Genomic DNA, 17948 nt, shown 5'->3' on the forward strand with positions numbered 1-17948 from the left:
CAAGGGGAGATGGGTTACCCCGGACCCCATTTTGTGCGCCAGAGGCCACTGAGCCGGGGTGGTGAGCCTATCTAGGAAGGCGATTGCTTTCCTCCCTCCCTCCTTAACGGGCTTGCTGCATTGCAACTGCCCCGGGACAGGCTGGGCGCCTTGCAGGCGTGCGGGGCTTTTGCCTTCAGACGTGTCTCCTGTGTGTGCTGCGTGGCCAGCGAGCTATGCGAGAGCATGAGCCACGCATGCTAGCCTGTGTGCTGTGGAAATTACCCTAGTGGAGCAGGGAAGACACCATGTCCCCCTCCTCCCCCCCACAGGAAAGCCCAGGGAATCCCTCTGCCTTTCTACGTGCCAGACCCTTCCTCTCGGATTTCGCATTTCCTCCCCCCCAACAATGGGCTATCTAGGCATTCCATTTCTTTGATTACTTTGGAGCTTTGGGAGATATACTTGACTTTGCGGTGCCGCTTTGAAATGTTTCTTGGGGACCTAACAGGGGCGATTTCTAGAACCTTGCAGCAAAGAGTTTAGTGATATAGTTCAACGAGGAAAACTGGTTACTTGGTATGAATAAACGAACGTTAAGTCATCACCACATTAGGGGTCGTCTGCAGGGTCGGTGATAAAGAGTACCATGATATTCTGATTACTAGAAAAAAATTCAGACAGCTCACGCTGTCAGGTTGCGTCAGGGTAGACCTTCAAGGAAATAGGCAGTTTATTTGCCATCCTTACCCAGATGAATCTTCTGCACTACTTTCTTACCGTTTACTACATATGTATTACCGCACACCGAACTTACATCTGTGATTTCGTGTTCCACCTCCCTCCCCCAATAGGAATGCAGGCATATCTTTCTTCTTTGCACAAAGTTTGTAACGCATTAGCTGTGAATTAGGCTTATTTTAAAAAGGCTTGAAACGGTTGCAAAGCATGAAAGTGTGGCTCGAATAATCATATAAATATCATTTCAGCACAGGTGTCTGTATTCAGTGAAAGCAAATTTGGGATAACATGGCTGTTATTGGTAAATGAGGTGCTTGATTAATCATGGTGATTCATAATTGAAATCATTGTAATTAAGAACCCATCATTTCGGTAATCATATTTATGATATTAAATTCGAAAATAAATGTGAACTGATTTTCTTTCCTCCCCATCTACAAAGACCCTTCATGTTTCGTATTCATTTTCCTTTAGCATAATTAATATGATAAGGACCAATGATGATTGTTTTATCTCCCCCCCCCCCAATTTTGTCTGGAAGCCTTAGGTCCTTTGATGGGACTCCATGTCAGCTATCCATATTCACCGTTCTTAGAATGGAAGAGGTTATATACTCAAAGTGTGGTCATTCTGAAAGGAATAAAGATTTCCTTTCCAGTAGCAAAGGCTAGTGGGGTTTTTGGCCCCTGGTTAGCAAACAACTCAAAAATCATCTCTAAATTGCCTCGTTTCCTTCCACTGGAAAGTGGCACATTGTTAAAAAGGGAAGAATATGCCATTTGCCAAGCCATTCAGAATGTTCAGTGAGGTAGCGTGCCACTCTGTATGCCAAAGGACAAGCTGTCAGAAACACTAGATGCTGTCAGAAGCTTTAGGGATTTACCAATGTTGCGAGGTAGGATTCTAAAACTTATCATTAGTTTGATTTTTTTTCCCTTTCTTCTTAAAGATTCTTCAAAAGTGACTTTTTCCATTCATACTTCACTTTTCCCATTAAAATCTGGAGCTAAACGTAGAATTTTGAAGTCTGAGTCTTTTGGGGTATGTGTGCACAATTTATCAATTGATCCAAGGTATTCTTCTTCTTTTTTTTTTAACAGAGCCTCAACTTAAGGGTATAGTTACCAAACTATACAGCCGACAAGGCTACCACTTGCAGCTGCAGGCGGATGGAACCATTGATGGCACCAAAGACGAGGACAGCACTTACAGTAAGTGACTGCTAAATAAATAGTATATGACATTGTTTTGGTGCCTTTGTGTTCTTCTTATTTATTTGTTAAGAAAGGAGCTCTCAACAAACCCATAAGCAAATAGAAAATATGGTCATTCCACATTATCCTGTTTACATGAGTTCATCTACAGGAAGCTAGACAGGAAGATATCTAAATTACTAAACTAAAGCAAATAATATTGACATCGTCTGAAGAATGAGCCAAGTGTCATCTCCATGGTAATCTAGATAGATTTATGACTGTCCTTTGGATTTCCTTACTTTTTCCCACAGAAAATGTATTCACCCACACACGGATCCTGAAATAGCATGTTATCTCTACTCTTAAGAAGCAGTGTCATCCCAGGAGGCAGGAGTGCTTTCATACCATGAGAATCCTTCATTACAAGCTTTCATTCCTACTGTACCCCCCCCCCCCCCCACACACACACGCACACTGATATTTCTCTGAGACAGCTTGGGTGCGTAAATGGGTTTCTTTCAGTGATTCATTTTTGTTTTTTTGTTTTTTGTTTTTTTTTTTTTTGCCAGTCCTGGGCCTTGGACTCAGGGCCTGAGCACTGTCCCTGGCTTCTTTTTGCTCAAGGCTAGCACTCTGCCACTTGAGCCACAGCGCCGCTTCTGGCCGTTTTCTGTATATGTGGTGCTGGGGAATCGAACCTAGGGCCTCGTGTATCCAAGGCAGGCACTCTTGCCACTAGGCCATATCCCCAGCCCCTCAGTGATTCATTTTTAACCATAAGTAAAGATCAAATTGGAGATTACAGTGATGGATCTAAATAGGAAATTCATCAAAAACAGATAATGTTTACTTCTAAGTTATTGAAGAAAGACAATGGTCAGATATTACATAACCTCTGATTATGTATGCTTAACTTATTTGGAAAAATAAAACCAACCACAAATAGTATAGCCTCCTCGTCAATAATAATAATGAGAGTTGTTTTTTTTTTTGCAATTTCCAGATTTCTGCATACCTTGTAAATGTTTCATATGGCTAAAATCTTTGGCTCTCACAATTCATTCCTTGGTTTCTGCTATGTATTAATTTCCCTGAGACTTTGATAATTCTCTTAACTCAATTTGTAAGCTTAAAAATCAAGCCAAGCACAGTAGGTTTGCAGGATAATGAGGACTCTGGAACCAGTTTAGGACTATATGGCTATAGACAGTAAAGCTGTCTGTTGGGACAAGGGTTCCGATATTAAATGAATGTTTCTTGGGCTGGCCAGGGTGTGACCTCAAAAGAAACCCATACTTCATTACCTTTAAAGAATATTATCTTCATTCTTAGGATAAACAGGCTGTATAGGAAATGGTTTTTCACTGTTGTTCAAAATGTGGTGTTTTGTCACATTAAATTTTTATAAAACCTAGATTTTTTTTCCATGCATGCTCTTCTGTTTAAAACAATTACTCAAGTGCAAATAGAGTACCTAAGTGTAAACAAATAACAGATATTAGTGCATGATGATCAATCATAGCACAGTCCCTCACATTACATGTACTAATTGATGTTTTAGGGAAGGAAATGCCTGAAGAAAATATTAGTCATTATTATAGGGAAGTTCATGTTTAACTGAGTGATATCCACCTAGTCAAGCTTTCTCCATCTCCCCCCTCCCCCCTCCCCTGCCAGTTCTGGGGCTTGAACTCTGGATCTGGGCACTGTCCTTGAGCTTCTTTGTGCTAAAGGCTAGTGCTCTACCACTATAGCCACAGACCCACTCGCCACTTCTGGTTTTTTCTGATTAGTTTATTAGAGATAAGAATCTCATGGACTTTCTTTCCCAGGCTGGCTTTGAACCGTGATTCTCAGATCTCAGCCTCTTGAGTAGCTAGGATTACAGGCATGAGCCACCAGTGCTTGGCCTCAACTATGTTTAATATATTGTTCAGGTCTAACCAGAAGAACTATTCTGGATCCAGTATTCATATGTGTTTCCTGAAAAGGCAGAAAAAAGTGGATGATTCATTATGCTGTTAGTAATAGCAGTGATATACAAAACTCAATGAAATCACACTGTGTGGAAACATTTTAGGAGATACATGTCACATACACACACACTTGCATGCAAATCAAGGTTCCATTCTTTACTAGTGATTGTGTGTGTGTGTGTGTGTGTGTGTGTGTGCGTGCTGGGTCTGAGGCTTGAAATCAGTGCTTGGGCTCTGTCACTGAGCTTCTTTTGCTCAAGGCTAGTGCTCTACAACTTGTGTCCCACAGCTCCACTTCTGGCTTTTTGTTGGTTCATTGGAGATAATAAGTCTGACATACTTTCCTGCTTGGGCTGTGATCCTCAGTTATCAGCTTCCAGACTGCTAGGTATGAGCCACCAGTACCCAGCTCTAAATCATCAAATAGGTTTTACTCTTCCAAGCCTACATATGCAGAGCTGCTTCTGCCTCTTGTTGCTTTGTGTCTCTGATATGAAGAGCTTTTCAGTGTACTACTGCTATTGTAAGACATCTAAAAGCTTGATAATGAGAATCTGTGATCAGGCAGGTTAAAACAAAGATAGCTAAGTCAAACACGGGTATTTCCATAATAAACTGCATACAAATGGAAAATAATAACTCAAATAGCAAGGTAGTAGGACTCAACTCAACTCAAATCCTCATACAAATGTGGTCAGAAGTTTTGCTTTCCCTTTGAGGATATTGTGGCTGAAGCCAGCCATTCATTAATTTGATGTCTCAACAAAAGTTTATCCATCAAAATTTACTCTTATTTTCCCCCTAGAGCCAAGCAATTTTCTTGACATAATTTTCATAGTTACTTAAGTGAGTAGAACCAGAATAAACTTTTTTTTCTCAATTATCAGTCATTTACATATTATCTCTTTAATATGTATCCCTGTTACGATGCTATTTTTGTCTTTAATTTTTCTTTGTATCATCTTTTCTCATTAATGTTGCATTATTTTATTCAATACTGTGAACAAGATTATTGATAACAAATCATGCCACATTTGCACAGACATATCCATCTGTAAAAACACGGCTTATATTTTGCATTTAAGCCTAGCTTATGTGTATTTATTACAATGGTAAATGTCAGTCCAATGAAATTTCATCATGAGCAAATCAACCATTATAAATTATGTATTTCTCTTGAAAATGATAAGACGGTAAACATTGCACAGCTCTAGTTTTATTTTATTTGCCTTGGGTGCAGTGAAAGGTATTTTAGGAGGATAGTTTGCTCTTTCTATTCAAACCTACAGTAATATTATGAGTGTTGAATATGAAGTTTCTCTACTCTACGTTAAAATACTTTTCTTAATCTTTTTGAGAAATTGACCTTCAAGTGATGAACATGCCTTCAGAATGATTCTCAGGAAACACTGAGTCTCAATAAATTCATGGTTCTGAGAAAATGGTCCCTTCAAAGTAGAAAATAATAACCTTACGTTGATACCAAAGCAAGACATTAGGGATCTTCCATTTATTAAAAACTTCATGAAAACATAGGCTGAAATCAAAGGGATTTTAGGTATTTAATGAATGCTTAGATACACAAATGTAATTATATTTTTCTATGAACTAAGATTATTTTCATCCTAAGTAAAATATCTTAAATGCAGGAAGAGGCACTTAGATTTAGAGAAAGTAAGAAAGTTAGTGATTCTATTATTGCTGAGTTTGGGTAAAATGTCTTTGCATTTTTATCTGTGAAGAGTGCTCCTTTGGTACATTTGAAGCCAACCCACTTGTGATACATTTTGAATGTCCGAGGAAAGGACTGATCCAAGTACATATGATCTGCTACTTCACATTTTCTCTTTTCTTTAAGGTTTTATTCTGTTCTTGTATATTTGAATCCAGGTTCATAGTAACTTAGAGTATGTGTGTATTTATTTCTTTATTCATTGTGCCAGTCTTGAGGCTTTAACTCAGGACCTAGGCACTGTTTCCATTGGCGTTTTTTTGCTCAAGGCTAGCACTCTACTACTTGAGCCACAGCTCCACTTTCAGTTTTGTATGGACTGTGGTGCTCTTTACTTTTCTCCTTCCAACAGTTGTCCAGTTTAGAAACTTTAAACATTTTATTGCTCATTAAAACTCAAATCAGAGTGGTTGGAGAACAAAGTGAAAAACAGATCTCAATTTGACTATTCCTCCCTTTTCCTTCTATCCCTTTCACCATTTTTCTTTTCTCCCTCCCTTCTCCATTTTTCTACCTCTCTCCCGCCAGCTCCTTTTCAAACTCTGCAATTACAAGCTTCATTAAGATCACTAAAAAGGTTCAAAACAGTAAAAGTGAAGTTCTAGAAATAATTCTAAATATCATTTATCATTCTACATCATGTATTACTATAACAACCAAGCAAGGTTTCAGGCCTTTCTTTGTTTTACACTTGTCAAATATCATGTACTGATATGGAGGTTTTTACTTGTTTTTTGTGGTCTCAGATTTTTTTCCTCCGTGGGCATTTTACATAATGGTGTTATGATGTATTATTTTCCCCAAATATATGAGCATTTTAATCACACATTTTGAAATCAGTACACAAATATGTGTTGAACATGTGTTGTGAGCAAGGAATCATCATAGAAAGAAATTGGACGTATGCACGATATTCTCAGATAGTCAGCTTCTTGCTAGCACGTTGTATTTTTCAGATCCAGAGTTATAATCTATTCAATTACTTTCCTTTACCTCACAGAACAAAAAAGCACAGCTTTTAGTATGAGTACTGTATCAAGTGCCATCAGTGACAAGTGGTAGGAACATTTATGTTTTGAACTGGCACTGTGATTTCCAGGGAAAGATCATTTGTGGGTTTACCGAGAGATATTTAGCACTTAGTTATCCTTTTGCATTTATACTGCACAGGTGTTAGTGATCACAGATAAACTACTTATACCTATGCATTGATGACCTTATATTCTTCTTTATAAAAATAACCTCATCCTTGATAAACTTACAAAACGAGGCAAAAATCATCAACATTGGTCTATGTCTCTTGAGGGAAAGGTGCACAGGCTATTTTCAAAAGATGTGTGTGGCAAGCACTACGTTTTTAAAATGTGCTGTTGTATTTTTATTCACACTGTGGGAGGGAGTAGACAGCTGGTAGTGGGAGGCCACCCACTGGTTGTCTCCAGTGAGTGGTGTGTGGTTGTGTGGCAAACCTGGGTGTAAGTTTCATGAAGTCAGCCCTTCCAATGGAGAAATGAAGGCCTCATTGGCCCCCATCAGCTGCCCACTTGCAACTATTTTGTAGGAAACAGAAATAATCAAATAGCACCTCTCTTAAATTCATGATTTTTGGTCCTGTAACCTTTGCTCTTGGAGACTAAATGCTAGGAGCCCTCTGAACTCTCACTTGGAAAATGTCATTTTTTTTAAGAAGTACTACTACAAACACACATATCTACAAAATGACATTTTCTTCAAGACCTGGATTCACTTTGAGTGTTTGCATTGGAAACGACACTGATAATTTAAATGAGGGTATTGGACTAGTATCTCTTCTAAGAACCTAGGATTTCAGTACCCAGCCAATAGATCTTATCTGTGCCTGTGAGAATTTTAGCACAGGTACAGGGAAGGACATTAAAACCTTCATTTGCAGAGTAGGACAATATGTAATATTTACAAACTAGTTCATTGTATAGGATTTTCCTAGAATTGATTCCTCATTTCCAGCACTATCAAAACTACAGCACTGGGATAAAAGTCTTCCATCTTTCCTTGTGTGGTTCAGAATTTGCTATAACCATGAGTCAAGTATTCTGAAAAGTTGAATAAACCTCTATCTCTACGTGTCTGAATATTCATATGTGTGTATTTGTCAATAGTTAACACACGTGTTACTTTTGGAGAATCAATTAGCCCCCAAAACAATGGAGGGGTATGAAATTTAGAATGGTAACATTCTTTTCATATTTCAGCTCTGTTCAACCTCATCCCTGTGGGCCTTCGAGTGGTGGCTATTCAAGGAGTTCAAAGCAAGCTGTATTTGGCAATGAACAGTGAGGGATACTTGTACACCTCGGTAAGCCTTTGTGTGTATATTTCTGGTTTTCATCTGCTATGAAATAAAATGTGCTGTATATGTATCCTCAATGCAGATTTCAGCAATGAAATTGTTTTGGATAGAAATATATCAGTTGGAAGGGTAAATTAATTTCCTGTGAAAATGTTTTCTATTGCTAATTAATCATTTCAAGCTGTAAAATTTAAGATACTGGAAATGTTTTCATACATTGTCATTTGGGTCATTATGTAGCATAAAATAGTTTTTCTGTCTTATGTTTCTCTTTCAAGCTCTGGGAAACAAAACCATTTCATATATTTATTCATGTTTACTCTGGAGGAAATTAATGAGCTTTTCCCTTAGATCAACATTAGGACAAAGACTGGTTCTAGAAGTGCTTTTAGAGCTTTGTTTCTTACCAGCTCAAATAACAGGATTGTTGTTTATCTCTACTTACTTTCTATTTTATTATTCTCTTAGCTATACAAATTTATGGGGTTACTTCTGATAATTTGATACATATACCTATTGTGTAATGGTCAAACTGGGATAGTACCCATTTCTACTTCTTTAAGTAATTTGTGATTTTTTTCTTTTTCTTCTTTGCTGGTAGTGAGGCTTTAATTCAAGGCCTCAAGCTCTCCCTTCGCTTTTTTACTCAACGCTGATGCTCTATCAATTTATCCAAGCCTCCAGTTTTGGCTTTTGCTGCTTGACTAGAGATAAGGCTCACAGACTTTCCTTCTTGGGTTGGGTTTGAACCATGATCCTCAGACCTAAGCCTCCTAAGCAACTAAGATTATAAGTGTGAGCCACTGATGCATTGGTCAGTTTTTTAAGTAATCACACATTTATGGCCTAGAGTGTGCTACCTCAGTAAATGTATACAGTAAGTACTGATCAAGTCAGGATAATTTATATTTCTGTCTCTTCTTCATTATTCCTCTCCTAGATATGTATAAAGCAGATACTATAAAATACCTTTTTTTTTTTCCTATCAAGCATAGCTTACCCTCTCTTGCATAATTCTCCCCTACTTGGGGGGAGGAGGGAAAATTAAGTTTTTCAGACAAATTTGTCAACGACATAGACTACAATAAAGAACTTGGGATGCATTTAAAGGCTTAAAATTTTTGACGGGCTGGGAATATGGCCTACTGGCAAGAGTGCTTGCCTCGTATACATGAAGCCCTTGGTTCGATTCCCCAGCACCACATATATAGAAAACGGCCAGAAGTGGCGCTGTGGCTCAAGTGGCAGAGTGCTAACCTTGAGCAAAAAGAAGCCAGGGACAGTGCCCAGGCCCTGAATTCAAGTCCCAGGACTGGCCAAAAAAAAAAAATTGTCATTTAAATATAAGCAGAGATAATGTAGTACTAGAACTAGGATATCATTTGTAGCAGTAGATTTTCTTTGAGAATGCAAGAGACCAATTAAGTTGTACATATTTTTAGTCTTTAATTTTAATTCTTGTATTTTAAGAAATGGATAGGATATTCAAAATGGAAAAGATTGCTTGTCAAACTCTATTAGCTTGCCTTGAAGAAGGTTATTATCACTATAAAATCTTTTCATTGGAGCTGGGAATGTGGCTTCGTGGTAGAGTGCTTGCCTAGCATGAAAAGTGGAAGTGGCACTGTGGCTCAAGAAGTAGAGCGCTAGCCCTGAGCAAAAAGAAACCAGGGACAGTGCTCAGGCCCTGAGTCTCAAGCCCCAGGACTTGCAAAAAAATATTTTCATCAAACCACATGTAAAACACTTAACCTGTATTTATTCTTGTTCTCTTGTTCCCTGAATGTACTTCAAAGCCAGATATTGTAGAAACCAGGCTATAGCCCTGTTTTTCTGTAGCCAAGATGGGAAAGAGAAGGACTCAGAAAACAGCAAGACTACAAAGGGTCTATTCTTTAACATTCACCTCAAACTCTGGTCACTGTCAGAGTTCCTATCAGGCCATTCCAACCATCCTATTGCTTAACAAATAAATATTGGACATTCGTTCTTTTACTAAATGGAAGATTTGAATTCACTACAAACTTCATGAAGCCTGTCACTTTATTAATGTTTATATTATAAATGATAGGATAGAGAGAGACTTTTTAAATTTTATCCATTCAGGTAAGATGATTTAATAATGAAGGATTTTAGGTAACCTCATTTAAAACAACAGGACAAGTTGCAAAGGTAGGTTTTTAATGAAAGCAGTGCTTTCTGAAACTAATATGCAGTCATGGATAGAAAATTAAATATAATGAGCATACTCTGGAGAAGGTAAATGCTAGAAAGCATAGGAAATAATTACTCAAAATTTCACTAGCTTGTCATCTCTATTATGGTGCAATGATGAGAAAGGTTGATTAAGAATAAATCTTGTAACAATCTATCAAAAAACCCTCACAATTTGGAAATATTTAAGAAAGAATGGGGAAAATTGTTTAAATTATGTAACATATCAGGTGCTCCAACTGAGGACAATTAGAAGATTCAGTGTTAAATCTAGGGAATTAATACTGACAATTTGTAGTCTACTATTCAAATGGAACCATCCTTTCAGAAACCTGGTAACTATTAATGTCATGTCCACTTATTTCTCATAACGACTTCCCAAGGAATCTTCATTTGTAGATTTATGGCTTTCTTTTCTATGATGTCAAAACCAATGGAGAGCCAAGTAGAACATTCAGGGATTCATTTCCTATTAAGGAGATAAAACTTTAACATTTGTGACTAAAAATATGGAACTTTTGGCTGGGAATATGGCCTAGTGGCAAGAGTGCTTGCCTCCTACACATGAAGCTCTCGGTTTGATTCCCCAGCACCGCATATGTGGAAAACGGCCAGAAGGGGCGCTGTGGCTCAGGTGGCAGAGTGCTAGCCTTAAGCAGGAAGAAGCCAGGGACAGTGCTCAGGCCCTGAGCCCAAGGCCCACGACTGGCAAAAAAAAAAAAAAAATGGAACTTTGCTTTTGATTAGGGAGTAAAGATTCCTGATTGATAATACTAGAGTTGATATAAAGGGTAGTACTCTATTTGTCTATGATAGGAAAGAAATCTGAATGTTCACAGGATAAAGTTCCAGTTCCTCCCATTATTGCTTATATTGTGGGAACCTTTCAAATGTTGAACACCATCCATCCTCTGTATATATTCTATTTTATTGTTATATTTAAAATGTTGTTCTCAGACTATAGTAGGATCAAGTTATATTCTCATGACTGTAGCAACTTATATTGGTAAGACCAAAAAGCTCATCAAGAGAGGGAAACAAACAAACAAAAATCAACTTCAATCACTTTTGTCTTGTGAAACAAAACCATGGCATTTGTACTACGTAAATGCCTTTGATTGAAGATAAGATGGTACACTGACCTAAGAAGAAAGCAAAAATTAGTACAGTAAGTAAGGAACTTGCTGAGGATAGTTCCCCAACTACTGCTTAAACTGAAACATGATGAATTTATACACTATTTATTCTAAATTTTTTTGCCTATCCTTTTCTACTTCTACTAGCAAATTCCTTTTACATTTCTGAAAGACTATTCCCAAGATGATCATAAAATTCTGATCCTTAAAAGAGATTTCTTATTTTATCTCTTTTTGGTCTTCTTTTATATTTTGGCTTTTTCTCAAATTCACACACGCATGCGTGCACACGTGTGCCCACAGACACACACACACACACACACACACACACACACACACACACACATTTTCTTCCTTTCTCCAGTAAAGAAAGAAAAAAACTCCTTCATGTAGTCATGGTTTCAGAGCTAACAATTTACTTTTCATGATTAATCTCAGCCTTTTTGTACTTCACCCTCCCTTCCCCCCATTTTCTCCTTGTTGCCACAGGGGACAGACTTGATGTAGGCTCAAGTGGCAGTGAGAAACCATCTGTGGCACAGAGAATCATAATTAGCCATTATTTCATAACATAATTACTTTCCACCAAGATATAACTTTTTTTCCAAGTACAAGGAAATTATTCATTGTGCATAAAGAACTTTCTTCTTACCTTTTTTTTTATACTAAGGAGTTTCATTAGAAGCCTCTGTGAGTTCCCCAAAAGTTCATAGAATATTTAATACCATGAAGCTATTTTATAATGACATTTTCAAAACTACTTGATATAAATATAAACTAATTATAACATCAAGAGTTTTAAATAAGGAAAAATGAGTAGTATAGTAGTATCTATTTTAGTATGGAAGTAACAGCAAATATTAGACACAAGATAGTGAAAGCACAAAGTTAAAACAAAAGCTTTTCATTTTAGAATGTTTCATAATTCAGTAGCTTCTTTACCTATAATTATTTACTGTTCATCATTGCTCCCACTTCTGAAGTACATAGTGTTGTTTCTGTTGTGGTTATGGCAGTGACTGGACAAGTAAGAAATCCATTGATCAGGAAGCCTTTTACATTCATGAATTTCCAAAGACTTGTGGAAATGATTTACAACTGCCATGTTTTACCATCCTGCCACTACCACAGCTAACTAAATACAAGCAAATAGGTTTCTCAGAGTTAGTTAGCTTGATGACTTGGGAATAAGTCAGTTTATGTTACTGACTCCATTGTTCTAGTCACATTGATCTGAACTAAGGGGCACATGTTCCTTCTGTGCTAACTAATTCCTACAGACCTTGAATTTACCATGTTTTTTTCTCTCATCACACTACACTCCGTAAAACTTGTTATAGTTAATTTGTAAAATAAATGTAAATATTAGGTGGAATCTTTTTCATGTCAAAATGCCTTAAAACTTTACTTTTAGAGACATACATTTGATTACTGATGTATATGTGCTTGTACAAATAAATGCACACTATAGTTAGGGGGCTTTTGTGGTGAACAGGGTCATGGGATATGAAATGTAGAACTTTTTTTAATAGATAATCCAAATAAACACTCTGATTTGAGATTTATTTGATAGGATTTTCATGGTTGTGAGGTTAAGTATTTCTAGACAGATACTGAATAGGTGGTTATCTAGAGTTAAAAATATTTGTCTAGCACATAAAATGGTTGTTATAGAACATCTACACTTATAACATCTGGAGTTATAACTATTAGTCTCCTCATTTATGGTGTGTTAGTTTGGATGATTCAATCAAGATGTCTGCTTTTCCGTGTTATACCACTTGGCTTATTTTTATTTATTTATTTTCCAGTAAACAAGCCATCAGGGTACATTTTGAGGCCATGTAAACATCCTCCTCCTAAGACCCTAATTTTTAAGATAATATTTTCAGGAATCCAAATCTTCTTTAGAAAAATTAATATAATTTATCAATAAACTAAGAAATGACTACTGATTGCCACATAAATCCATGCAAATTTTCAAGCAGTTAAATTGGAAACTGTTTACATGGCTTTTCCCCCCTGTCACAACATTTATGAAAAATAGAATAGAGCAGCACAGAGTTTTCTTGCTTCAACATTCTTATCACTGAGCATAAGTACAATTGTTTTATAATACAGGTTAGTCCTGGTATGCAGGTTTATTAAAAGTCATTCTGATAATGATTTTAATTCTACTCTATGGGAAGGGTGTTGGTTCATGTTAAGATGCCTCAGATGTTTACCTGCAAACTCGGAGATTTCTGTATTGCTGATGTGCTTAGTCCCTCTGATTTCAGTGTGAAAATTTAAGACCTAACTCTCAATGATAATACTTCACCTCTCTAGCACATATTCAAATATAGCAGGTGTCACAGTGATTGATGGAGTCCAAGCAGACATTTTTAACACATAAGTTAACATCTAGGGTTATTTTTATAGAGGATTACAAATTAAGTAGAATGAAATGGAGAGTATTGGCTTAATCAATAGAGCCGTTTAGAAAAAGGAAATTTACTCAATTATGAAAGGAAATAGATTTAAAATAAACATAAGTAGTGTCATATGCAATGTAGAAGAAAATTATCAAATTGAAGTATCGTATCAAGCCAAAGTAGGCATACAGAAGTACTATCTTCTGGCTATAACTTTTGTTTATTTGTATCCTTTACTTAAATAAAAAATAACAGAATTGCTACATTTGTGTATTTTATATAAAATTTTTAAAGTACGGACTATGAAAAATTTCCCCCCGTTTTGTTGCATACATATTCATATATGTATGTATGTGTGTATATATATGAAACTTTTGGTTTTTGTGCTGCCCTGGGGAGTTAAATTCAAGGCCTTGAAATTGTCCCTGAACATTTTTGCTACTCCACTTGAGCCACACCTCCGCTTTTGACATTTTTGTTAGTTAATTGTGTATGAGGGTCTTGTAGGTTTTCCTGCCCAGGCTGGATTCAAAGCACATTTGATATATCTCAGCCTCCTGTGTAGCAATGGACTACTGGCATGAGCTATCACTCGACAATATGTATAAAACTTTTTTCTTTTTTCTTTTTCCCGGTCCTGGGGCTTGAACTCTGGGTCTGGGCTCTGTCCCTGAGCCTCTCTGTGCTCAAGGCTAATGCTCTACCCCGTGAGCCACAGCCCCGCTTCCAGCTTTTTTTTTTGAGTAGTTTATTGGAGGTAAGAGTCACACAGACATTCCTGCCTAGGGTGGCTTCAAGCCAAGATCCTCAGATCTCAGCCTCGAGTAGCTAGGATTACAGGTGTGAGCTACTGGCACTGGCTTGAAACTTTTTTAATGAAATAGTTTTTAACTATAGAACCATCACTAATGAATTATGATTTAATGATAATTATATGTATATGCATTTCTGAGTGATATCTCTAGAAATGAGAAATATATAAAGTTAAATTCGATTATGGGAAGGAAAATAGAAAACAAGCATATTTTCTTTGCTACTAAATGTCTCTGCATTTTATGTCTTAAAGAAGTGCTCAGTTGTTTTTTTATTGTCAAACTGATGTACAGAGAGGCTACAGTTTCATATGTTAGGCATTGGATATATTTCTTGTACTGTTTGTTACCTCCTCCTTCATTCCCCCCTCCCCCTTCCCCTTTCCCTTTCCCCTCTTGAGTTGTTCAGTTGGTTTGCACTAAACAGTTTTGCAAGTATTGCTTTTGTGGTCGTTTGTCTTTTTACCCTGTGTCTCTCAATTTTGGTATTCCTTTCAGTTTCTTTGTTCTAATACCAGTATATAGTTTCCAATGTGCTCAGATAAGATACAGAGATAGTGCAGGTACAACCACAGGAAGGGGATACAAGAGGATCATCAGTAATAGAAGCTATGGTATCACATGGCATGTTGAAAGTAGTTACAACAGTGATATAACCGTCGTTTCCATAACATGGAGTTCATTTCACTTAGCATCGTCTTATGTGTTCATAAGGGCATAACTATTGGGCTCTTGTGATCCTCTGCTGTGACTAGCCTAAACCTGTGCTAATTATTCCCTATGAGGGAAACCATAGAGTCCATGTTTCTCTGGGTCTGGCTCACTTCACTTAGTATAATTTTTTCCAAGTTCCTCCATTTCCTTACGAATGGGGCAATGTCATTCTTTCTGATAGAGGCATGAAATTCCATTGTGTATATGTACCACATTTTCCTGATCCACTTGTCTACTGAGAGCATCTGGGTTGGTTTCATATTTTAGCTATGACAAATTGTGCTGCGATGAACATTGTTGTGCTGGTGGCTTTAGTGTGTTCTTGTTTGTGGTCTTTTGGGTAGATGCCCAAAAGTGGGTTTTTGTTTTGGTCCTATTCAGCTATGGATTCCTTAAAATTATTGCAGTGGGAAAAAATAGCCATATTCATCTTAGATTTTTTCTTTAGAGCCCCAAAGAATCAGCATAAATTTCCAAAATAAAATTTCCAAATCATAGATGATTCCATGTGATTAGTATTGTTTGTAGTTAAAGTTTTCTTAAAATGTAATAGAATTACTAGCTTACAATTATTTGAATATGGAATTAGATGTATCTGATTGTTTGTACCTAAAGTCAAATATCTTCTCTTCATGATCTCTTTATAAAAATAGCCGGAGTTAGTAGGGTGATAGTACACTTTCTTTGGTGAATAAAATAACTGAGGATATGACGTTTTTTGAAATAACAGATACAATAGTAGTAAAAACTAAATAGCATAAAATTGGCACAATACTCTGTTTTTGAAGCCTACTCAAAAAACATAATCTGAATTAGAAGTCATGGAGCACATATTTATCAGTGTGTCTCAAGGCTTTAATTCTGAAGCTAAATTTATATTTGTAGGATAACTCAGTATTTTTGGAACTAAAAAATAAAATAATTGGCAGGAACGACTGAGAGGAATTTTAATAAGTAAGCCAGATGTAAAAAGGCTTCACACACACACACACACACACACACACACACACACACACACACACACACACACACCCCAAATGGAGAAAGAAATCTTATATTCATTGCTCTGTTGCCATGATGATATTAGTTTATTTTGGAATTCCTTAGAAAATCAGTTTTAAAGATACAGCCTACACAGAAAATTTTGAGATTGCTCTAGCAACGTATCTGGTCATTTTTAATAGCTTTGTGAAAGAAAATACATAAGACTTTTTAACTTTGTTTTATGTGATCATCTGGTAAGTCTCATATATAGATAGTGACATTTTTAAGGTTCTGTCTTATTGTTTGCATCATTTTCATTCACAATAGAATAGGAAAATAAAACATAAAACCAATTCATCAATACATTTTCCCATATTGTCCTTCTTTCAATGACATTTGTTCTTTGAAATAATTTGTCTTAGTAACTAGTTTCTTTTCTCTTAGCCTTAGAACAATGTTGAACAAAATATATATTTTTCATATGTATTTACTGAAATGATAGTCATTTTGTAATAAAACATAAAGACCAAGAATATTATTTCTTTCTGGCCTCCCTGAATATTTAAAATATGGTAAAGGTCCCAATTACAACCTTTTGTGGGTCTGTTTATGTGTTAACATTTCAAATTATGTAAGTGATTACTAACATAGAAGAAAAAAATTGAAGGCTACAGTATTTATTTGTTTTAATTACGACAAAGCTTAAAGGTAATTGTGACTTCTAAATAGAAAAACCTTAAATGAAAACATTTCTTTGATCATTATAATTGCTGTAAGCAAGGTTAATAACTGCTAAACCCCTGACTAATGCATTTAAGTATGATTTGCTCAGGCTGGCTGTGTGAATGGATGGCATGCCTGTGCAGAAGCTCTGATTAAGTTATTCATCAGATATTCTGATGCTAACTCCTTTCGACAACCCTGGAAGTTGAACTACAGAGGAAACCTCAAATGATTTCTTGGAAATATTTTGCATATAGTGAGTAGCAAAAATACATAATACTCCTTCATAAAACCCTCAGATATACATTGGGATCTTGGCACAGAATGTAATAGGAGTAGTGAAAATTAAGGATGATGTTCATTATTACCAGGGGGGAAATACACACACACACACACACACACTTTGATGTGGCACTTGAGCTTTAACTCGGGGCCTTGGGCTCTTGCTTGCCTTTATTGCTTAAGGCTAGCACTCTACCATGAAAGCCACAGTCCACTTCAGGGTTTTTGCTAGTTAATTGGAGATAAAGAGTCTCAAGGACTTTCGTGCCTGTGATGACTTTGAATCATGATCCTCATATCCCAGCCTCCTGAATAAATAGAATCAATGTGAGCCACCAGCACCAAGCAGAAAAAAAACAAAACTTTATAAAGATTTGACAAATCAAATGGGCATAACAACTCCAAAGTTTTACACATTTGTCTGCAAAAGTACAAAGGATAAAAAATATTTAACAGAGAAAAGGTATGCATTTTCATAATACTTTTATAAATGGCAATGTGATCCTAGGCAAGAAGAGCAATAGCTTTCAGAAATGAAATTCAAACAGATAAAAGCCCATTGTATATAGTAAATGCTATAACAAAAAAAGAGTGAATTTTAAAAATCCACTGCTCACCACAGAATCAGCAAGGATATAGCAACAAAAGTCCCTCTTTGAATTGAATTCTTACAACCCTTGTGTGAAGTATTTGCTGGTTTTAGCCTATGTCATAAC

General features: G+C 36.5%; 1 protein-coding gene across 4 annotated transcripts in view; it reads left to right on the plus strand.

Annotated features, from left to right (window-relative positions):
* Window positions 1-17948, plus strand: part of Fgf13 (fibroblast growth factor 13) — a 471678-nt gene that overhangs the window by 390793 nt on the left and 62937 nt on the right. For all 4 annotated transcript variants that reach the window (XM_048335843.1, XM_048335844.1, XM_048335846.1 and 1 more), the window contains 2 exons: window positions 1821-1931; window positions 7856-7959. In XM_048335843.1, the coding sequence (XP_048191800.1) occupies window positions 1821-1931; window positions 7856-7959 (215 nt within the window). The remainder of the gene's footprint in view (window positions 1-1820; window positions 1932-7855; window positions 7960-17948) is intronic.

This window comes from Perognathus longimembris, chromosome 28 (assembly GCF_023159225.1).
Source record: "Perognathus longimembris pacificus isolate PPM17 chromosome 28, ASM2315922v1, whole genome shotgun sequence".
In the NCBI taxonomy this organism is placed as follows: Eukaryota; Metazoa; Chordata; class Mammalia; order Rodentia; family Heteromyidae; genus Perognathus; species Perognathus longimembris.